Source organism: Podarcis muralis, chromosome 10 (genome assembly GCF_964188315.1).
Source record: "Podarcis muralis chromosome 10, rPodMur119.hap1.1, whole genome shotgun sequence".
Lineage (NCBI taxonomy): Eukaryota > Metazoa > Chordata > Lepidosauria > Squamata > Lacertidae > Podarcis > Podarcis muralis.
The window spans coordinates 871842-895724 of NC_135664.1; the positions used below are offsets into that span (position 1 = coordinate 871842).

Genomic DNA, 23883 nt, shown 5'->3' on the forward strand with positions numbered 1-23883 from the left:
GGAGAGAAACCGAGACTTGGAGCAGCAACTGGCTCTACTAGCGGCGCGGCTGGATGAAAGGAGGACTCAGGATGCCCAGGGGGAAATTACCCCCATCGCAAGGAAGGTACCAGGACTAGTGCAGAAGTTTGGGGGCAACCCCAGGGATTATAATGCATTTAAAACAGAAGTGCAGTACGCACTGGACTTGCAGTATGATGACTTTGCAGACGAGGGGGGGAGAGTTGCTTTCGTGGTGGGGCACCTTGAAAGGCGGGCCAGGGATTGGGTCCGGCCCTTGATGGCGGCGGAGAATGCTGCTTTGAAGGATCTGAGAAAGTTTTTTAGCGCCATGGACCACATGTTCTCAAGTGATGTGGAACAAAGCGTAACTCGCAAGGAACTGATGGGGTGCAAACAAGGGAACCAATCAGTGAGAGAGTACTGGTCACGATTTGCGATGTTGATTCATAAACTTGGGTGGGATCTTAGTTCCGAACCCGTGCAAATGTTATTTGAGGAAGGTTTATCTTCTTGGGTGCGAGATGAACTTTCCCGCTCACCCCGCCCGGAGTCGATGGATCAGCTGACTAAGTTGGCGCTTGCTGTGGGAGTTAGACAAGAAACGCGCACTCTGGAAAGGCGGGAAGGCAAAGGAGAGCGTTGGCATGACAACCGCATTCCGAACATGCCAGCGTCAACGCTGCCGCCCGAGGAGCCGATGGAGATTGGAGGGGCGAGCGCGCCCGGGGTTTCAAACTCCAGCGAGGTCCGGAAGAAGGAGGGGAAAGCCAATAAGAAGTGTTTCCTCTGCCAGCAGCCGGGACATTTTGCCAGAGTGTGCCCTCAGAAGAGGGCGTGGCAAGGAATGGTGGGGGCAGTGGGGAGTGAGGAGGAAAGGGATAAGGCGCAGGGAAACGACAGTGCTTGGCTGCAGGAGAGCGGGCACAGCAGCCAGGCGAGCAACCAGTAGAAGTGCCCAAACCAGACCCTCCCCGAGCAGCCATCGCCATAGAGGTGATGCTAGAACTCCCCAACGGACACCCAATCAAAGTAAAGGCGCTGCTGGACTCAGGCAGCTCTTGCAACTTCTTTAGCAAGGATTTTGCGCTGGAACACCAGCTCCAGGTGGTGCCCCTAGAACACCCCTTGCAAGTAACAACTATTGATGGGAGAGAACTCTTGGGGGGGGGGAGTGACCCACCAGACCCCACCCATGAAAATGATGGTTTCCAGACACACAGAGACAATTGCCTTTCACGTAGCCACCCTAGCAGGACCACCCATCATATTGGGGATGAGTTGGCTAGCATTGCACGACCCAGTGGTGGGGTGGCATCAGCGAACAGTCACCTTTGGGTTGGCCCACTGCATAGAGTACTGTCACGGAGGGGCAAACCAGAGGGTGGCAGTAGCAAGAGTGGCAGGGATGGCGGTGGGGGAAAGGGGAAGGGTACCACCTCAATATGCTGATTTAGAAGAAGTTTTCAGCGAGAAGGAGGCGGATAGACTACCCCCCCACAGGCCCTTTGACTGTCAAATCAACCTGCTTCCAGATGCGCAGCTGCTAGTGGGGAAGTTGTATGCCATGTCAGATAGAGAGATGCAGGAGTTGCGCAAGTTTATCGACAAGAACCTGAAGAGAGGGTTTATACGAGAGTCCAGGGCGGTGGGAGGTAGTCCAGTGTTCTTTGTGGACAAACGAGACTCCAAAGAGCCCAGGCTTGTAGTTGATTACAGGGGGTTAAACCGGGTGTTGGAGCCCGTGACCTTCCCCATGCCCAGGATTGACGACATCTTGACCAGGGTAAGGAAGGGGAAGATTTTTACCAAGCTGGACCTGAGGGGGGCGTACAATCTGATAAGGATGAGGGAGGGGGATGAATGGAAAACCACCATGTTCACTCCTCTGGGGGCCTTTGAGTATTTAGTTATGCCCTTCGGATTACAATGCGGCTCCAGCACTTTTCAAGGATTTATGCATCACGTGCTCGGCTCACTGCTGTACAAGAATTGCGTGGCGTTCTTGGACGACGTGCTGATCTACTCAGAGAACGAGGAACAGCATGTGAAAGACGTCAGGGAAGTGCTGAAAAGACTGCAGGAGCACCAATTGTGGGTCAAGCTGGAGAAGTGCCAATTCCACGTCCGAGAGGTGGAGTTCCTAGGTTACCTGCTGTCTGACAAAGGCTTAGCCATGGACCCGGGTAAGGTGCAAGCAGTGCTGGAATGGAAGCCGCCCAAGAACCGGAAGGACGTGCAAAGGTTCTTGGGGTTTGGAAACTTCTACAGGAAGTTCATCAAGATCTTTGCACATATGACGGCACCTATAACGGATTGCCTGAGTAGAAAGAAGAAGTTTGAATGGACGGAAGAGGCACAGCGGTCTTTTGAGAAACTTAAGAAGGCGTTCGCCTTGGAAGAACAACTCTTACATGTGGATCTGCGGAAGCCAATGAGACTGGAGACGGATGCATCAGACAGAGCGGTGGGGGGTATATTGCTCCAGCCGGGAGAAGGGGAAATTTGGAAGCCGTGTGCCTTCTTTTCAAGAAAACTGAACAAGTCAGAGCAAAACTACACGGTGTACGATCGAGAGCTGCTGGCGATTCACGAGACCTTCAGGCGCTGGAGACATTTTTTGATAGGTGCCCAACACAAGATCCAAGTGTGCACTGACCACAAGAACTTGGAATATTGGAGAACTGCTCGAGTGTTGAACCAAAGACAGGTGTGGTGGGCACAGGAATTCTCTAAGTTTAATTTTGAGATTAGGTATGTGCCAGGAAAGGAAAATGTCAGAGCGGACGCTCTCTCACGCAAACCAGAGTACTCGGAAGGGGAGGGAGTGCCGGAAGTACGGCATGTCATACCTGAGGACCGATGGGTGTGTGGGGGGGGTGTTGGTAAGGAGGCAAGAGCTAGCTGTGTTGACAAGGGAAGACCAGTATGCTCAGAACAAAATCAGGGAGATCCTCGATGCAGGAGATGGTCAAGGGGGGTTTGAGGAAAGAGACGGGGTTTTGTATTACAAGGGTGCGCTTTACGTACCAGAGGGGGAGTTGAGAAGTAGAATACTCAAACAACTTCATGACAACCCCACAGCAGGGCATTTTGGCCAACACAAAACCATGCTACTGGTCACCAGGGAGTTCTGGTGGCCACGGGTGAGGGAGGATGTCAAAGAATACGTACGGGGCTGCCAGCGCTGCCAGAGAGCAAAAGGGGAGAGGGCAGTGCCAGCGGGGTTACTGGAGCCTTTACCCACGCCAGAGAGACCATGGGAGGTGGTATCCGTGGATTTTATGACGGACTTACCCAGGGCCAGGGGAAAGACGGCAGTAATGGTGGTAGTTGATCAGCTGACCAAAATGTGCCACTTTATTGCATGCTCGCATGCGGTATCGGCGGAAGAGACAGCTAAACTGTTTGTAGAGCATGTGTTCAGGTTGCATGGCGCCCCCTTGAGGATTGTATCCGACAGAGGCCGCCAATTTATGTCCAGGTTCTGGCGGAAGCTCATGAGCTTGCTAGATGTGGAGGTGAGCTTCTCGACGGCGAGACATCCAGAGACCAATGGACAAGCAGAAAGAGCCAATAGCATACTTCAACAATACTTACGTTGCTACGTGAACGACAGGGAGAATGATTGGGTGGACAAACTAGCACTGGCGGAGTTTGCATACAACAATGCGGAACATGTATCCACGGGGATGAGCCCATTCATGGCTAATTACGGGTGCCACCCCAGAGCTTTCCCGAGGGAGGGGGCGGGAAGGTGGAGTGTTCCTGCAGCGGAAGAATTTGTGGAAGAGATGGAGGCTTTACACCAACAGCTAAAGATCAACCTAGAAAGAGCCAAAGAAGAGTACAAAAGGCAGGCTGACAAGCACCGCAGGGAAGGGGAAACCATAAGGGTGGGGGACCAGGTGTGGTTGTCCACTCGGGGGTTGCCGTTCAAAGGAGGGTGTAAGAAGTTACGGCCAAAACGATTGGGACCGTTCAAGGTAACCCAACAGGTGAACCCGGTAGCCTTTAGGCTCAAATTGCCCCCCAACATGAAATTGCATCCGGTTTTCCACAGGTCCTTGCTCTCACCGGTCAGGGAGGGAAGGGAGTGGTCGGGCCAAGAAGGAGACTCGTCCTTTCTTCCGTCGATGGAAGAAAGAGAACTCAGTGGGCATGCAGCTGAAATTCTCGATTCCAGGTGGAAAGGAGGGCGAGTGGAGTATTTGGTAGCTTGGGAGGGGGAGTCAGAAGCAGAGAACACATGGGTTCCAGCGGAGGAGTTGGGGGATGAGTACATGCAGGAGGCTTTCCATCGCATGTACCCGAGGAAACCCAAACCTAGAGAGAGGTTCTGGGAGGAGCAATTTGGCACCACAGATGATGAAGAAGATTTTGTGGGATTTCCCAATTCTGAGAAGGGGGAAGGAGCATTGTTCGAAGAAGAAGAATCCGAAGGGGAAGATTGGGGGGTGGAAAGGCACAGCAGCAGATGGAAAGGGGTATTTGAGTCATCAGATGGAGAGGATAGTTCCTTCCGGGGGTTCCCGGGGTCTCCGTCCAAAGAAGGGGCGGGGGAGGAGGAGGGCCCTGGGAGGGAGGTGGATGTCAGGAAACTGACATCGGAGCAGAGTGGAGAGGCTAGGCTCCCCAACGATGCCGGAGAGGGAACCAGTACAGGGGTAGAGAGGGCTTCCGCTGGGGAAGAAAGGCAAGGTGACACCAGGAAGAAAGAAGGGATTGAGAGCTCTTCGGAGGGGAGGCTCCGAGACTCTTCTAGTGAAGTCAGTGAGGAGAGTGGAGGACCACCGATAGGCACGCCCACTCTGCGCAGAAGGCTGCCGCGCAGAGAGGCGAGAAGGAGGCTGTCCGTTAAGGAATTTTTATGTTGGAGGAAGTTTAGGAAACGCCCACTGACGGATTCTGCCAGCGACTGAAGCAGTCGTGCCCAAGGGGGGCTGCTCAGCCGGGGAAAACCCAACCGCCTCACGCAGTTTGGAGCAGGTGGAAGTTACACACAAGCAACCCCAATTCCCATGATACATGGTCTCACATGTGACAGGAAGTTAGCAATCTGTGCATTCACAGGAACGTTTATTTCATTGGTGACACTATTTGCTTGTCCCCACCCCTATGTAAACAGGAAGAACTCTATAAAACAATTTCATTTCATTTTATTTCATTTTCATTTATTATCTTTCTCTGCCGCTTTTCAGTCACACAAATCACAAAGTGGCTCACAAATAATAAATAACAGTAATATAACAGAACTTCACAATTACGGCATAAATCTTATAGAATATTTAGCAATCATTGGTAAAACAACCACTTTCTACAAAATACGATTAACAAAACAACTAAAAAAAAGGTAAACATCACAACCACAACAAAAAAGTCATATTCACAGCACTCATAACCCACAAAACAACATTAACAAACTAATAACCAAAAATAAACACTGCTGAATTCTCTCATTCATATTCTCTCTCTCTCTCTCTCTCTCTCTCTCTCTCTCACACACACAGAGAGAGAGAGAGAGAGAGAGACCGAGAGAGAGACATAATCCCTAGCTCTGTACTCTATGAAAAATTCAACTTACATAATTTTTTTCCCATAAAAACATTTCCACCCTGCCTTTCAGCCCCCAAAAGTATATATTTGATGGAGGGTTTGAAAGCCAGAATCCACAGATCTCTTTGCCTAGGACAGCCTTCCACCCTCCGCTGCCTGATGTTCTTCAACTACAACTTCCATCATTGAGCAGGCTGCCTAGGAATGATGGGGGTTATAGTCCAACATCTGAGGAAATCTGGCCTAGATTATATTAGTTGACACAGCATAGATTAAGATGAAGGCTTGCCTAAATTCAGCTGCTAAATCATACAGCAATACTCACTGCTGAGGTACAGTGTTCTCCCTGGACAAGATGGAAGCAATTTCAGACATTTCAACAGGTGACCCCTCTTTATTTTTGCTATTAAAGCAAGGAAGTGAAGCAGACTAAAACCCAGGAAAATGTCCTATGATGGGTCAGCGTATTTGCTCATCTAGCCCAGCATTTTCCACTCTGACTGGCTGCAGCTCTCCAGGATCTTGAAGATGTGTAACATTACCTGCCTCCTGATCTTAAGATGTGAGGGATGAACCTGGGACCATCTGCAGGCAAAGCATGTGATCTAATACTGATCTACAACACCAGCTAGAAGCCAAACCTGGATATATTATCATTTCCTTTTTTCAGCTTTCCTGCCCTTAGGTCAAAAGCATCCTGGCCCCGAGTGCTAGAGCGATTGACATGGCTAGACTGGAGTGAGTGTCTTCACATATGCCAGACCCCATAGAGGTTATTGCTACCCAAATCCCTCATTCAGATTTCCCTTAGGCCAGCGGAGCCACCTTGAGGCAGGTGGTAGAACCACTGGCTCTGTCTCACTTTCCCTCTCATGCACCACTCTAGAAGAGTGCTTGGTGCAATAATACATGTTGTTGTTGTTGTTTAGTCGTTTAGTCGTGTCCGACTCTTCGTGACCCCATGGACCAGAGCACGCCAGGCACCTCTGTCCTCCACTACTTCCCGCAGTTTGGTCAGACTCATGCTGGTAACCTCGAAAACACTATCCAACCATCTCGTCCTCTGTCGCCCCCTTCTCCTTGTGCCCTCCATCTTTCCCAACATCAGTGTCTTCTCCAGGGAGTCTTCTCTTCTCATGAGGTGGCCAAAGTACTGGAGCCTCAGCTTCACGATCTGTCCTTCCAGTGAGCACTCAGGGCTGATTTCCTTAAGAATGGATGCGTTTGATCTTCTTGCAGTCCATGGGACTCTCAAGAGTCTTCTCCAGCAATAATACATGGAGTATGTGAAATCAGTAGCAGTGCACATGTGTTTGTATTAGGCTAGAACACATAGCAGTTTTTATTTATTGTATAAATATCTTAGATCATAATATCTAAACATGTTTGAGCTGATAACATATTTTTTTGTGTTCTTTCAGACACACCAGCCTGTTTTTATCCAGTTACTGCAGTCTGCGTTTAGAATTTACAACTGTACCTGGCCAAACCCAGTGCAGAAATCTTCAGTAGAGTCCTGTATCAAAACTTTAGCTGAAGTCGGTAGGTCATTATACTCCTTGCTTTCACTGTTTCTGTTTTAAGTGACTTTGGATGGAATACCTGTTACTTCTAGGAAAGTAAAATCCTGCAAATTGCTAGTGCAGGAAACCTTTGTGCAATCTCCTTTGAAATGAGCAGAAGTTGAATTAAAGGACGGTCACTAGTGGAATGTGCACACTAATCTATACAGCATTTTGCTTGCAGTGGGGAAGCCTCACCACAAATAAAACATGAGTGGCTAGAGAGAGCTTCGGGTGTGGCCTCTTTCTTGCCCTATAGAATTGCTGCAGGACACTTGAGCAGAAGAATCTTACCCTGATTGCTGCTGGTTCCCTGGCAAGCAAGGGCAACACTTACTCTAACACTGAACTGACTTGACCTGGTGTTTCATCAGGCTGGCCTGGATGCCCTCAGTCTGGACTGCCTTGGTCCCTTCTATCCTCCTTTCAAATTCATAGCAGCTGATGAGTCACGGGAGGAGAAGGCAATGACTCAAGATTATTGGCATATCAGAATTGTGGCTTATCAGACTTTCCTTAGAGTCAGAATTATGTATCAGAATTGTGGCATATCAGACTAGGACCTGAGTTCAGCCATGAAGCCCACTGGGTGACCTTGGGCCTAACCTACCTCACAGGACTGTTGTGATTATCAAACAGAAAGGGGGAGCGGTGTGTATGCCACCCTGAGGTCCTTGGAGGAAAGTTGCTATATAAATGTAATAATAAATAAATAAGAGTAGCCAGCTGCCCCCTACAAATTACTTGCCGCTCATTACATCCACTTTTACTAGGAAATAAATTACATACAATTTGATTGGGGAGGAGGTGTTGCTGTTCAGTAAGTGCATATATGATTTATTAGTTGGATTGATTTCCATTTTTTGACCAAATCATTTTTATTGATTTTCCAAATTTTACCAAATCAGCCACAAATTAAGACAAATTTGATACAATTTTTCCCAAAATTAGTTTCCCATACTCCATTCATGATGTGTCCGAATTTTCCTCTTGTTGCTGTTTATTTTCCTAGTTGTTTCTCGTTCACATTCCTTACAATTAACCTTATATTACGGTAGGCTTTTTTAAAAAAAAACCAACCTTGTTTATCCTTAACCATCAGCTTGCCAATTCCTGCATGTACAATATTCTAACATTTGCAATATCTACAAGTGAGGTTGCTCCACAAATTATCAAATCCACAATAAGTCAGTAATTATCATTTCTAAAATAAACTATGTATGAAAACCCAATAGTTCACTTTTACTAGGTGTTTTTCCTTTTCTTCTTATATGCACAGTGCATTCTGTCCAGACCTCTTAAATGTCCAATCCAAGTATCTCCTCTGTTGTTGTCCATTCTAAAATAGGAAATTGCAAGGATGACCTTGGAATTTTCCCATGGCACCTTAACAGTGAGCCCATAATAGTAGGAGAAGGCAGACTGTCTTTCCTAGAAAATTTGTAACAGTTCAATCTTTAGTTGCCCTCCCCTTAAGCCAAGCAGACCCAAGCTGATGACTTTCCATTGAAATTTCTCAATTTGCCTCTAAGAGTACACCGGTTATTGCTGGCCATTTCCCATCAGGTTCTCATCAACATTTTCTGACACTCCAAACTTTAATTAATGTCCCTAATTGTTTAATTATTTAAAATTCTTTCAGTCTCATTCGTCAAGTTCTTTCAGTTTCATCAAGCTGAGGAGGTAATAGGTAAAACTCCTTAAAAAAAGCACCTCATCACATCTTCCCCTTCCTTCCATTGTTTTGACAGCATCAGACAGCATCACTCCACCTCACACTGCCTGGAGTTTTACCTGCACACACTTCCAATTTTCCACTAATAAACCTCACTTGTGATCCTTTTATTTCTTTAATCCAGAGGGGGTAAGAAGTAAGCCCTTGAAAGCTTTAAGCAACAACAATAATAGCATTAATAATAAAAGAAGATCTACTCCTCTCTTCTCTCCATTTTGAATTACAGCAGGAATCATAACTCAAATCTCATACCTCAACTTCAATAGCCTGATTATGCCATTAATTTTAATCCAGTGTTCAAAATTTTGAAGGAGCTCTGCCACTTGCTGTGGCAGACTTTGGAGGCTGTCTCTGTGATGGAGAGTTTGAGACCCAGCGTCTCCTCCCCTCCTGGTTCTTGGGTGGCAGGAGTGGGCACAAAGACGACATTTGGCCAAAAGTGCTGTTGGTTCACTCATAACACTAACCCATATTTAACATTAAGCTTAGTAAATGTTAACCTTAGTTAAGGCTGAGGCATCTGGCAGACGATCTCTTAAACTAGGATTAGGGGTTTTTTTGCTCTCCAGATGTTGCTGAACTATAGCTCCCATCAGTCCCAGGAAGCATGGCTCAATAGCCAGGGATTTGGTTCGCATCGGTCTGTCTTGACAGACGGATGGAGTGTGCATCTGGGGGTGAAGTCAAATAATATCTGGGCGGCCACTCTGGGCGTCTTCCATAGAAACCAAAAATACACTAAAATATCACAGATTAAAAACTTCCCTGAACAGGGCTGCCTTAAGATGTCTTCTGAATGTCAGGTAGTTATTTATCGCTTTGACATCTGATGGGAGGGCGTTCCACAGGGCGGGCGCCACTACCGAGAAGGCCCTCTGCCTGGTTCCCTGTAGCAATGAGGGAACCGCCAGAAGGCCCTCGGCGCTGGACCTCAGCTTCCGGGCAGAACGATGGGGGTGGAGACGCTCCTTCAGGTATACTGGGCCAAGGCCGTTTAGGGCTTTAAAGGTCAACACCAGCACTTTGAATTGTGCTCGTTTGTACTGGGAGCCAATGTAGGTCTTTCAAGACCGCTGTTATGTGGTCTCGGCGGCCACCCCCAGTCACCAGTCTAGCTGCCGCATTCTGGATTAGTTGTAGTTTCCGAGTCACCTTCAAAGGTAGCCCCATGTAGAGCGCATTGCAGTAGTCCAAGCGGGAGATAACTAGAGCATGCACCACTCTGGCGAGACAGTCCACGGGCAGGTAGGGTCTCAGCCAGCGTACCAGGTGGAGTTGGTAGACAGCTGCTCTGGATACAGAATTGACCTGCGCCTCCATGGACAGCTGTGAGTCTAAAATGACTCCCAGGCTGCACACCTGATCCTTCAGGGGCACAGTTACCCTATTCAGGACCAGGGAGTCCTCCACACCAGCCCGCCCCCTGTCCCCCCAAAACAGTACTTCTGTCTTGTCAGGATTCAACTTCAATCCATTAGCCACCATCCATCCTCCAACCACCTCCAGGCACTCACACAGGACCTTCACCGCCTTCACTGGTTCTGATTTGAAAGAGAGGTAGAGCTGGGTATCATCTGCATATTGATGGACACCCAGTCCAAACCCCCTGATGATCTCTCCCAGCGGCTTCATATAGATGTTAAAAAGCATGGTGGAGAGGACGGAACCCTGAGGCACCCCACAAGTGAGGGCCCAGGGGTCTGAACACTCATCCCCCCCCACCACTTTCTGAACACGGCCCAGGAGGAAGGAGCGAAACCACTGTATGACAGTGCCCCCAGCTCCCAGCCCCTCTAGACGGACCAGAAGGATGTTATGGTCGATTGTATCAAAGGCCGCTGAGAGATCCATCAGAACTAGGAAACAACTCTCACCTTTGTCCCTAGTCCGCCAGAGATCATCAAACAGCACGACCAAGGCAGTTTCAGTCCCATGATGAGGTCTGAATCCCGATTGGAAGGGATCCAAATGGTCCGCATCCTCCAGGCGTGCCTGGAGTTTTTCAGCAACCATGCGCTCAATCACCTTGCCCAAGAATGGAAGATTTGAGACTGGGCGATAGTTGGCCATACTGGCTGGGTCTAAAGATGGTTTTTTAAGAAGCGGTTTAATGACCGCCTCTTTCAGCGGATCTGGGAATGTTCCCTCACAGAGAGAAGCATTCACCACCCCGCAGAGCCCATCACCCAGCCCTTCCCGGCTTGCTTTTATTAGCCAGGATGGGCAAGGATCAAGGAGACAGGTGGTTGGTTTCACGCGTCCAAGCAGCCTGTTCACATCCTCGGGGGTAACGGATTGGAATTGATCCCACGCAACTTGACCAGACAGAGCTCTAGCACTCTCCTGCCCCAGCCCTGCTCCCACGGTGGTGTCTAGCTCCTTTCGAATATGAGTGATTTTATCTGCAAAAAACTTTGCAAAATCGTTGCAGGAGATCTTGGGGTCTTTACAAGGCCTCGGTGGTAAAGGTGGTTCCGTTAAATTGCGAACCACCTGAAAGAGTCTCCTGCTACTATTTTCTGCAGATGCAATAGAGGCGGTGAAGAAAGTCTTCTTCGCTGTCGCTATCGCCACTTGGTAGGCTCGACGTTGAGCTCTAAGCTGTGTCCGGTCAGATTCGGAGTGAGTTTTCTGCCACCGACGCTCTAGCCGTCTCAGCGATTGTTTCATCGCCCTCAGCTCTGAAGAAAACCACGGGGCTGTCCGGGCTCCATGCAATCAGAGAGGGCGCTTCGGAGCCAGACAGTCAATAGCCCTAGTTAACTCCGCATTCCAGCGGACCACCAGGGAATCAGCTGAAAGGCCATCAACATGGGATAAAGCATCCCCTACCACTCTCTGGAAACCATTTGGATCCATTAAGTGGCTGGGGCGGACCATCCGAATTGGTCCCACCTCCCTGCAGAGGGGAAGGGTTGCGGAGAAGTCCAGTTGCACCAGGAAGTGATCTGACCATGGCACTTCCTTTGTTTCACTTTTACTTAGTGGCAGATCACCCACGTCACTAGAGGTTAACACCAGGTCTAAGGCATGTCCATGACTATGAGTTGGGCCAAACTTATTCAGGGAGAGCCCCATGGAGGCCATGCTTTCCACGAAGTCCCGAGCAGCCCCTTGTAAGGTCGTGTCGGCATGGATGTTAAAATCCCCTACGACAACCAAACTAGGTGTCTCCAGGAGAAAATCCGCCACGACCTGAAGCAGCTCGGACAGGGAATCCTTGGTGCAGCGGGGAGGTCGGTACACCAAAAGGAATCCTGTACTGCCCCTATTGCCCAACTTCCAGAACATGCACTCAGAAAACTCGATCTTCCCAGTAGGACGCCTGGTGCAAGCTAGTGACTTCCTAAAAATCACTGTAACCCCCCCTCCCCGCCCACATGACCTGGGTTGCTGTGCGTAAGAGAAACGTGGTGGGCAAGCAGCGGCAAGGACAGGCCCATCTGCTTCCTCCAACCAGGTCTCTGTCACACATGCCAGGTCAAATCCTCCATCCACAATCAGGTCGTGGATGGCAGTGGTTTTATTCATCATTGACCTGGCATTACACAGCAACACCTTCAGGTCATGTGGGTTTCCCCTGTTGATTCCAGTATCCATCCAGTCAAGGCCAGACCTGGAGGCAGGGATAGTCCTCAGACAACGACTAAACCTGCCTCCTGGGTAATGACATGGTCTGGTCTTAGCGTAACTCCGCCTCCTGCCCATGATCACCGAGATCGGATGTCCCAGTTGTTATGTACTGAAGTTCTCAACGTGGGCCAGCAGGGGGATACTGTAGATAGTTTTCACTCAGGTCCACGTCAGTTATTTTAGGCGGGAAACCCTGGGTTATTGTTGCTACAATGTTGACAGCCGGCTGCCTATAAAAGCAGGCTGGCTGAGCTGTTTGCTGTTCAGTTCTGTTCCAGCTTACAAAATAAAGAGCTGCTTTGGAGAAATCGCTGTGTCGTCTGCCATGTCTACCCACTATTCAACACTGGCGATGAGGATGGGATCGGTGGACATCAGAGCACAGCCAGATGCGGCCATCCTCTGAACTGAGCTGAATCACAGAGCGAAATCACTGAGTGAAATCACTGGACAGAACCAATTCAGAGCTGACTGTTCTGGCTAGAGCACTGTGTTCCATCCATCGCCCTTCACGCCGGCATCGGAATCATGGCTTCACTTGTGCCTCTACCACCGTTTGTGCCAGCCTCTGAATCATGGGACTCCTACCTCGCTCAGTTCGATTGCTACCTCCAAGCCAACGAGCTGACAGCAGTATCAAAGGAACGGAAGCGGGGCCTATTTCTCAGCCTCTGTGGGCCTGAGGTGTTTGAGACGGCCCGAGCATTGGTTGTGCCTCTAGCAGTCCAGGCAGAGCCGTGGGACACGATCCAAGAGAAGCTCCGCAACCACTACGCGCCAAAGCCGTCCAAGATTGCTGCCCGCCATGCGTTTTACCACTGGAACCAGGCAGAGGGGGAGTCAATCAGCAACTACACCACTGCCCTCAGACAGGCTGCAATGCACTGCGAGTTCCGAGACTTAGACGATGCCCTGATGGATCAAATCGTCTGCGGGGTCCGGGACATCCATCTGCAACGGCGTCTCCTCGCCAAGCCAGACCTCACGCTACAGAAAGCCATTGAGGAGGCTGTGGCCTCAGAAGCTGCTGAACGCTCCACCCAGGAGATCTGCAAGTCCAGCAGCCCGCGTCTTGCTAGGAAGCCAGTTCCAGTGCATCATGAAGAGGCCAGCAGTGATGAGGCATCCTCCAGTGAAGACGATGACGTGCACCAGGCAAAGCAGGAGCGCAGGAAGTTCCAACAGAAGTCCAAGGGCCAACCGGAATGTGCCGGAGGCAACCATTCCCGTGCCAAGTGTCGATTCAGAGACGCCATCTGTAAGAAGTGTTCCAGAAGGGGCCACATCGCTAAGGTCTGCCGATCGGCTCCGTCTGACACCCCAACCTTCACCGACTCGCAAGTCCAAGTCTTCACTCCAGTCTGCCAAGGACTGCCAAGCTGCTTTGGAGAAATCGCTGTGTCGTCTGCCATGTCTACCCACCATTTAACACCAGTGCTTCCCCCCCTGTGGAACTTGTCCCAGCCATCGTGTTGGCTGGGGCCCCACTCCCAGGCAGCCCTGATCCCGCCCCTTAAAACAAAACACAAACTATACAGAACCAATAAGCTGGTAAAATGCGGACTTGACTATGCTACCACTCAGTGGATTTGTAACTGGCTGACTGACCGAACCCAAAGGGTGCTCATCAATGGTTCCTCTTCATCCTGGAGAAGAGTGACTAGTGGGGTGCCACAGGGTTCTGTCTTGGGCCCGGTCTTATTCAACATCTTTATCAACGACTTGGATGATGGACTCAAGGGCATCCTGATCAAATTTGCAGATGACACCAAACTGGGAGGGGTGGCTAACACCCCAGAGGACAGGATCACACTTCAAAACGACCTTGACAGATTAGAGAACTGGGCCAAAACAAACAAGATGAACTTTAACAGGGAGAAATGTAAAGTATTGCACTTGGGCAAAAAAAATGAGAGGCACAAATACAAGATGGGGGACACCTGGCTTGAGAGCAGTACATGTGAAAAGGATCTAGGAGTCTTGGTTGACCACAAACTTGACATGAGCCAACAGCCAAGGCCGGGCTCAGAGCGGCTTACAAGCAATAATAAAAACAAGAAGAATGATTGCAACTTAAAAACAAAAATAAAATACAACATTAAAATAATGGAATATTAAAATATTAAAATGTAGCCTCATTGCAGGAGGAGAAGGAAAAGAAAAAAGAAAGAGAGGGAGGGAGGGAATCAAATTGGCTCCAAGCCAAAGGCCAGGTGGAACAACTCAGTCTTACAGGCCCTGCGGAAAGAAATCAGATCCTGCAGGGCCCTGGTCTCATGAGGCAGAGCGTTCCACCAGGCCGGAGCCAGTGTTGAAAAGGCCCTGGCTATGGTTGAGGCTAATCTAACTTCCTTAGGGCCTGGGACCACTAGGGTGTTGTTATTTATGGACCTTGAGGCTCTCCGTGGGGCATACCAGGAGAGGCGGTCCCGTAGGTACGAGGGTCCTAGGCCGTGAAGGGCTTTAAAGGTCAAAAGCAGCACCTTAAATCTGACCCTGTACTCCACCGGGAGCCAGTGCAGCTGGAAAAGCACTGGGTGAATATGCTCCCATGGCAGAGACCCTGTGAGGAGCCTCGCTGCAGCATTCTGTACCCGCTGGAGTTTCTGGGACAACTTCAAGGGCAGCCCCGCGTAGAGCGAATTACAGTAGTCAAGCCTGGAGATGACCGTCGCATGGATCACTGTGGTCAGGTCGGGGCGGGAAAGGTAAGGGACCAACTGCTTGATGCGGCGAAGGTGGAAAAATGTCGTCTTGGCTGTTGCTGTAACTTGCGCCTCCATGGAAAGGGAGGCGTCAAGGATTACACCCAAACTCTTAATGGAAGGCAATGGCACTAATTGGGCCCCCGCAAGAGAAGGGAGTTGGTCCCTCATCCCCATGCCATCCCGACCTAGCCATAGGACCTCTGTCTTCGAAGGATTTAGTTTCAATCGGCTCCCACGAAACCATCCAGCCACAGCTTCCAAGCATCTGGTCAGTGTGTTCGGGGCCGAGTCGGTGTGGCCATCCATCAGCAGATAGAGCTGAGTGTCATCAGCATATTGGTGACAGCCCAGCCCAAAGCTCCGGATAATCTGGGCAAGGGGGCGCATAAAGATGTTAAAAAGCATCGGGGAGAGAATTGCGCCCTGCGGCACTCCACACACCAAGGAGTGGCTCGATGACATTTCCCTCCCTAGTGCCACCCTCTGTCCCTGACCAGAGATAAAAGAGCACAACCAGTTACGGGCTATGCCCTGTATCCCCACGTCTGCGAGGCGATGGTCCAGAAGATCATGATCGACCATGTCAAAGGCTGCTGACAAATCTAAAAGGATCAGCAGTCCTGACCCGCCTCAATCCAGTTGTCTACAGATATCATCTGTTAGGGCAACCAGAGCCGTCTCGGTCCCAAAACCAGGACGGAAACCGGACTGAAATGGATCTAATGCCGATGTTTCCTCCAGAAACCTACCAAGCTGTTCAGCAACCGCTCTCTCAATTACCTTACCCAGGTATGGAAGATTTGAAACTGGGCGGTAATTGGATAGGTCTAAGGGATCTAATGAAGTTTTCTTTAAGAGTGGACACACCACTGCTTCCTTCAGTTCCCCTGGGAATGTCCCCGTGTCAAGGGACAAATTGATAATTTCAACCAGGGGGGTCCGCACAACATCTGGACACTCCCTAATCAGCCAAGACGGGCACGGATCAAGGAGGCAGGTGGTGGGCCTACTAACTTGGAGGAATCTATCCACATCAGTAGGGAGTATCCGATCAAAATGGTCCAACACTGGACCTGAAGTCAGTCGAGGGGCCTCCAGTTCAGTCACTGTATCTAAATATCTAAATTGGCAGGGAGGTCACGGCGGAGCAACAGGACTTTCTCTGCAAAAAAGCTCGTGAATGCCTCACAGCTGTGGGTCGAATTTGTGCTTAAATTTGGTTGTCCTCCTAAGGACGTTATTAACCTAATTATTCTAAAAAGTTGTGCCGGGCGAGAGCTAGCGGATGCAATGGAAGCTGCAAAGTAAGATTTCTTAGCAGCTTTCATAGCCATCTCATAGGCTTTCATAAGCGTCCTATAAGATGTTCTTGAGGCTCCGTCACGAGTCCGTCGCCATACTCGCTCTAGCCGTCTGAGATCCCGCTTCATTTTCCGGAGCTCCTCAGTAAACCAAGGGGCCCGGTTTCGACGGGGTTGCAGAGGGTGCTTAGGCGCGATCTAATCAATGGCTGCCAAGAGTCGGTTATTCCAGTCCTCAACAAGGTCATCTAATGAGTCGCCAGGAGGAGCAGGGTTCCGCAAGGCTTGTCGGAATCTATCAGGATCCATCAGTTTTCGCAGACGAGCCCAAATAGGTTCGCCACCCGAGCTGGGGAGGAGCGGGAAGTCAATCTTGGCTTTCAGAGCGTAGTGATCAGACCATGGCACTTCCACAGCGGGGAGCATGATCACATCTATGCCAGCCCCAAAGATCAGATCCAGCGTGTGGCCTGCTTGATGAGTGGGGCCCAAAACAAACTGGGAGAGCCCTAGTGTTGCCATGGAAGTCACTAGGTCCAGAGCCTGTGAGGAGGGAGCAGCATTGGCATGGACGTTGAAGTCTCCCAAAACCAGTAGGTTTGGGAACTCCAAGGCCCAGCCCGCCACCACCTCCAGCAGATCTGACAGGGTGGCTGCAGGTGTGCTGGGTGGTCGGTACATCAGCCAGACAGCCAAGCTCTCCTTGGTGCCCCACACGAGACCAACACATTCAATGCTGGAGATTTCTATGGGATAAAGAGCTGTTGGACGTCTTTAAATATTGTGCTCTAGGCTCTACTGTCCTTATATTTTGGGTAGAAATCTCAGTCTTTATACTCATTAGCCTCTTCTTCAGGTCTTGTAATTCTAGGCTTACAGAGTTCTTTTTTTCCTTCGGGCAATTAGTATTTCTAGTGTTGAGCTTTGTTTCCTTTATCCACATTAGCTTTGACTCTATTCAAGGGACCAATTGCCTCCTAGTTTTGTCCTTAAATACCCTCACTGGGCGGAGAGAGTGGAACCACCATAGGGTATCCTTTATCTCCATGAGTCGAGATGGGAGGGTTGATGACCTAAAGGTCATAAATAGGCGCATGGTGTTTCTCAAGGTAGGCAGGAAGTGGAAATTTTCTAGATCTACATTTCGGTAATGGTAATTCAGGAGCTGAGACAAGGACATAGTAATTTGTCTGTGGTTCATCCACCTATGAGTGTATCGGTGAATCTCAAGCATTATCTGGTTCGTTTGCAAGACTTGACAGGACCTCACTTCATCCATAGTTTGAGTTGGTGAGTTGTTAACAGAGTCATTTCTTATCATCCTTTTAAGCCCTTGGGCATTTAAAGGGGAGGAACTAGTATCCAATTGTTTCTCAATGTTAACTATTCTGGTGAGGATTTCATCCAGTCTTTGGAGAACCAGAACCATAGTTTCTGCAGACAACATGCAAATCTCTTGGTAGGGGTGCATATCCCGAAGTGGTTGAAAGCAGGCTCCTCTGATATCTTGTTCTAGAGGCATGGGTGGGTCAGCGTTAGGAGTGGGAGGAATCCCTCCTGCTCCTGCTCTTGCCCTCTTGGACGGATTAGCTTTCTCTGGGAGGAGGGGGGTCGGGTCATTGACATCCTCCTTAAGGGGGGGGTGAGGTTCCCCCAACGTTGTTACTCACTGTTTGTTCTATTTGCTCTGTTTTCTCGGTTTCCTCAACCCGCTCTGTTTCTGAGCCAGGGCAGATGGCGTTGGCTCTCTGCCGATTCTTTGTTTTAGAGGAATTGTGAGTCTCAATAATGGTCTTCTGGCTCTTTGCACCTCGTTTTCTCCTTCCGGCAAGCATTCTCTCTCTTTTTTTTAAAGATATTTATTAGCATTTTACAAAAAACCTAAGTTTACAGAATAAAAGGAATACAGAATAAAAAGAAAACATACCAAAAAAATACATAGAAAGAAAAAAAGAAAAAAGGAATACCAAATACACAAAAATAATAACTAAGAAAAATTTAAAAAATAAATCCATTTTTCGATGTCTTTAAGCTCATTTGCTTGTTTCCTTGACCTCCTCACACCTCCCCTTTTTTGTATTCCCATTTACATAATCAATTCAGCAAATCCTTACCCTCTTTCATTTATCTTAATTCTATATCTTAACCTATTATAACTATTTATTTTCATCCATTATCAATCCAAATTTGCATATTCTTATTAGCCTTGTTACCAATACCACTTATTTTCAATCCAACATCATTTTAACATTCATTAATTTTACAATATTTCTGCAAATAGTCTTTAAATTTCTTCTAATCTTCTTCCACCAACTCTTCTCCCTGGTCTCGGATTCTGCCAGTCATTTCTGCCAATTTCATATAGTCCACCTTCATCTGCCACTCTTCCAGGGTGGGTAAATCTTGTGTCTTCCAATACTTTGCAATAAGTATTCTTGCTGCTGTTGTTGCATACATAAAGAAAGTTCTGTCCTTCTTTGGCACCAATTGGCCGACTATGCCCAGGAGAAAGGCCTCTGGTTTCTTCAGGAAGGTATATTTAAATACCTTTTTCATTTCATTATAGATCATCTCCCAGAAAGCCTTAATCTTTGGGCACGTCCACCAAAGGTGAAAGAATGTACCTTCAGTTTCTTTACATTTCCAACATTTATTATCGGGCAAGTGATAGATTTTTGCAAGTTTGACTGGTGTCATGTACCACCTATAAATCATTTTCATAATATTCTCTCTTAGGGCATTGCATGCCGTAAATTTCATACCTGTGGTCCACAACTGTTCCCAGTCAGCAAACATAATGTTATGTCCAACATCTTGTGCCCATTTAATCATAGCAGATTTAACCGTCTCGTCCTGAGTGTTCCATTTTAACAGCAAGTTATACATTCTTGAAAGTATCTTTGTTTTGGGTTCTAGCAGTTCTGTTTCCAACTTTGATTTTTCCACCTGGAGGCCAATTTTTTTGTCCACATTATAAGCCTCTCTTAATTGATAATAGTGAAGCCAGTCTCGCACTTTATCTTTTAATTTCTCAAAACTCTGCAATTTCAATTTGTCTCCTTCTTGCTCCAAAATTTCCCAATATTTCGGCCACTTGGCCTCCATATTGGACTTTTTCTGAGCCTTTGCTTCCATCGGTGACAACCACCTTGGGGTTTTATTTTCAAGTAATTCTTTATATCTTATCCAGACATTGAACAATGCTTTCCTGACAATATGGTTTTTAAATGCTTTATGCGCTTTAACCTTGTCGTACCACAAATATGCATGCCACCCAAAAACATTATTAAAGCCTTCCAGATCCAAAATGTCTGTGTTCTCAAGAAGCAGCCATTCTTTCAACCAGCAGAATGCTGCTGATTCATAATAAAGTTTAAGGTCCGGCAGGACAAATCCACCTCTTTCCTTTGCATCAGTTAATATTTTAAATTTTATTCTGGGCTTCTTGCCCTGCCAGACAAATCTAGAAATGTCTCTCTGCCACTTCTTGAAACAGTCCATTTTGTCTAAAATTTGTTATGATTGAAATAAAAATAACATTCTTGGCAATACATTCATCTTTATAACAGCAATTTGACCCAACAAGGAAAGCTTCAAATTTGACCACCGGCAGGCATTCTCAATAAGGAAGTGACAGTTGGAGGAGTGTCACTCCAATGAGGAGTGACAGTTGGAGAACTAGGCCTCAAACCTTCCGGCCTAAAAGAGCAGGTTTTAGCAGGGAAAGCCACACCACTCCTTGAACACACTCAGAGGTGGATATTTAAAGCGCAGCCTGGAAAGAACAGGGCAAAATTTAAGTGTGGATAAGCCCTTAGATTTAAAAAGAAGGAGATGTTCCTGCCTCTTTCATGGCATTCAACCCTTCTCTATAGATGTATAGCATCTAGATCAAGGGAAGTAATAGTGCCACTGTATTCTGCTTTGGTCAGACCTCACCTGGAGTACTGTGTCCAGTTCTGGGCACCACAGTTCAAGAAGGACACTGACAAACTGGAACGTGTCCAGAGGAGGGCAACCAAAATGGTCAAAGGCCTGGAAACAATGCCTTATGGGGAACGGCTAAGGGAGCTGGGCATGTTTTAGCCTGGAGAAGAGGAGGTTAAGGTGTGATATGATAGCCATGTTCAAATATATAAAAGGATGTCATATAGAGGAGGGAGAAAGGTTGTTTTCTGCTGCTCCAGAGAAGCGGACACGGAGCAATGGATCCAAACTACAAGAAAGAAGATTCCACCTAAACATTAGGAAGAACTTCCTGACAGTAAGAGCTGTTCGACAGTGGAATTTGCTGCCAAGGAGTGTGGTGGAGTCTCCTTCTTTGGAGGTCTTTAAGCAGAGGCTTGACAACCATATGTCAGGAGTGCTCTGATGGTGTTTCCTGCTTGGCAGGGGGTTGGACTCGATGGCCCTTGTGGTCTGTTCCAACTCTATGATTCTATGATTCAATAAAACAACAACAACAACAAAAGGAACAGAACAATTATACTAAAATTAATCCCCAACCAAATATCCATCCCTCCCACCCACCCACCCCCAACAAAGGAAAAAAAGAAATAAAAATTTAAATTGCCACCGACTGCTTGAGGACATTTGAAAGCACATTAACCACCTGGAACAGGGAAGCAATGGCAGAACACTTCCCAGCTTCCCCAAAAGTTTGTTCCAAATAAGGGCCTGGGCCACGCCCCCTGGGCCAGTTGGAAAAGGCCTTGGAAGGGAGCAGGCCCTGCAGTCCTCACCCAGCCGATGGTCCAAGGCCTCACCGCAGCAGGAGTCCCTTTATAGCTGGGAGAGAGGGCCTGGGCCATGCCCCCTGGGCCAGTTGGAAAAGGCCCTGGAAGGGAGCAGGCCCTGCAGTCCTCACCCAGCCGATGGTCCAAGGCCTCACCACAGCAGGAGTCCCTGCTGTGTTAGTTAATTCCACACTGTGGATATTGCTAATATAATAACTGAATAGATTGTATTTCCTGATCAATCTGCTGGACTTTAACTTCTCATAGTATGTTTCGTTTATATGATAAGTTGGTCTATAGAACCATATATTTTGATATGATATGTTGAATCACATTTAAAAAGAATTTATATAGTTATATACAGCCTGTTACGTTGTTTGTGTTGTTATCAGTTTTGTATTTACGTGACAAAGGGTTTGGTAGTGTTAGTTGACAGCACCGAAATAACCTCTCTGGGGTGCAAGCCTGAGCAGGGTGTATGGAGGTTCTGGGCTGCCTAGACAACAAGAGCCCCCTCTTGGCCTCGCTGATGTGATTCAAAGGAAAGCACCAGGTTTGCTGCAGGAGGTGCTGGAAGGAAGCATAGAAGGTGCCATCCAACTACCTTAAGGCAGTGGTTTTTAACCAGTGTGCCGTGGCGCTCTAGGGTGCTTTGAATGATAGGGGGCCGTGGGCAACACTGGCTTCTGTCTTTCTTTTCCTTCCCTCTCTTCTTTGATGCCCTCTGTTGGTTACAGCAGCGACCCTGGCTACAAGCTTCCCAGGCGAATGGCTCCTCTCTTTGGGGTGGGGGTGGGCAACTCAGAGACCACGGATGGCCACAGCAGCTGCCCAGAGGACTCCCAAGGAAAGGGGAGAGGAGAAGAGGCTGAGAGAACAGTCCACAAGGGAGGGTGTTTGAAAAAGGGTGAGAGGCTGCCAGCTCTGCAGACAAAGGATGAGCTCCTGAGCCCCACAGGGGTGCCACAGAAAGAATGTAGTTGGTCAAGGGAGCTGTGGACTCAAAAAGGGTCTCCACTCCTGATTTGTGTAGGATTTGCTCCTTTTCTTCTCTCGATGTCCACAAGGCAGCAGAGGTTTAAGATCAGAGTTTTTCTTCTCCTAGATGGGCTACCTTTCCAGGTTGATGAGCCCCATCTGCCCCTCACTTCTCTCTACAGCATGTGCAGAAATCACCTTCTTGACCGTTGGACCCACTATTGGTCTTTTCCACTCAATCCGCTCAGTCGTGTTTTCAGGCACAGTTCCTAACTCACTGAGTCTTTGATTCCCATTGGCTACATTCACTTGGTTTAATCGGCCAGTTGAATCCGTTCCTGGGGTGTGGCTGCTGTTGTATGCTGCCAGTTTCTAGGAGCCACAGGTGAGTTTCCAAGTGAGTTTCCAGGGTTGGGACCAAAGGTGGACCAACTACCCCAGAAGGAGCACAACATGTCCCCCACCAGAGGTACCACCCCTCCCTTGATACCCCAGATACCCCTGGCCAGGGGATTATAGGAGCCATAGGATTCCTTCTGCAACTTGGTGCCTTTTGGAAATTGTGTGTATGTTTGAGGAAGTGTCGAAGATCATTCTCCTATTTGATTTTTTTTCTCATGCAAGCATTATTTATCATATGTAAATCAAATGGCTGGTTAACTACTTCTAGTCTGGGAACCATCTGCCCAAAGCAGAACCCTCAAATCCAGCACATATTCTGGTTCATGTGGTTTTTGGTGGCACCTTTAGTTAAATCCTGTTTTGCCTTTTTTAACCCCACTTTGCTCTACAAGTTCTCTGCATACTTTCAGAAATCTTCCGAACAGGAACAACAAACTAGCATGCTTGTGGAATAAACTAGTGTGGTACAAAAGTACAAGAAATTGGCACATGCTGATCGGCACAAGCAGCCAGTAATAACTTGAATAAAAATAAATATTTATGTTCATATTTCTTTGCTGGTATTTTGAAAAGGGAACATATGTTTGATGTTGTTTTTAAATAATGAAATGTGGAACAAATGAAACTTAAGCTTCCTACAAGCTACTATGATAAGCAGACAGAGGTTTTGTTTACAGCTCAAAACGTCAGCTGTGACCTCTGACAATTGATGCAAACCTTAATTACAAATAGAATTATACATTTTAAGAACCATTCAGAACAAAGGAACATATTTTCACTTGGCTTTCTTTGTGATAGTTTTAATTAGCTGCAAGTCTTTGAAAAATCGTAGTGCTTGACAGCTGCTCAGCCACTGACGGAAGAAAGTGGCTTGCTCGCTTCAAATAATGCCTGGAAGATCTGTAGGAATGTGACTGTTTCAGCCCTCGTGCTCTACAATTTATTCAAATGTTCCTGGATATACTATTTCTGAAGGGGTAGCAATGTTAGTTTCTGATTTCAGAAACAACCAGGAATCTTGTAGTACCTTAAAGTCTAACAAATTTATTAAAAGTGTGAGCTTTTGTGGACTACAGTCTACTTCATCAGATGTGTGAAATGGTTTCTTGCATGGGGGAGGGGAGAGACAGATAGTAAACTGTGAGTCAGAAGAAAATGGCATTCAGAGTGGTCATTCAGAGTGGCCATTAACCCCAAACAGTATTTAACAACACGTTCATCCAGGCATTGGTAGGACTTCCGGGTTGGCGCCATCGCCGAATGGCGGACTCC

General features: G+C 47.9%; 1 protein-coding gene and 1 pseudogene across 11 annotated transcripts in view; one reads left to right on the plus strand and one right to left on the minus strand.

The window, feature by feature from the left end:
• ITPR2 (inositol 1,4,5-trisphosphate receptor type 2) overlaps positions 1–23883 on the plus strand; it is a 364184-nt gene that overhangs the window by 155063 nt on the left and 185238 nt on the right. For all 11 annotated transcript variants that reach the window (XR_013394522.1, XR_013394523.1, XM_077935647.1 and 8 more), the window contains one exon: positions 6978–7098. Coding sequence is in view for 9 of the 11 variants with exons in the window: in XM_077935647.1 (XP_077791773.1) it covers positions 6978–7098 (121 nt within the window). In the remaining 2 variants the exon portion in view is untranslated. The remainder of the gene's footprint in view (positions 1–6977; positions 7099–23883) is intronic.
• On the minus strand, positions 16307–17523 carry LOC144329072 (uncharacterized; annotated as a pseudogene).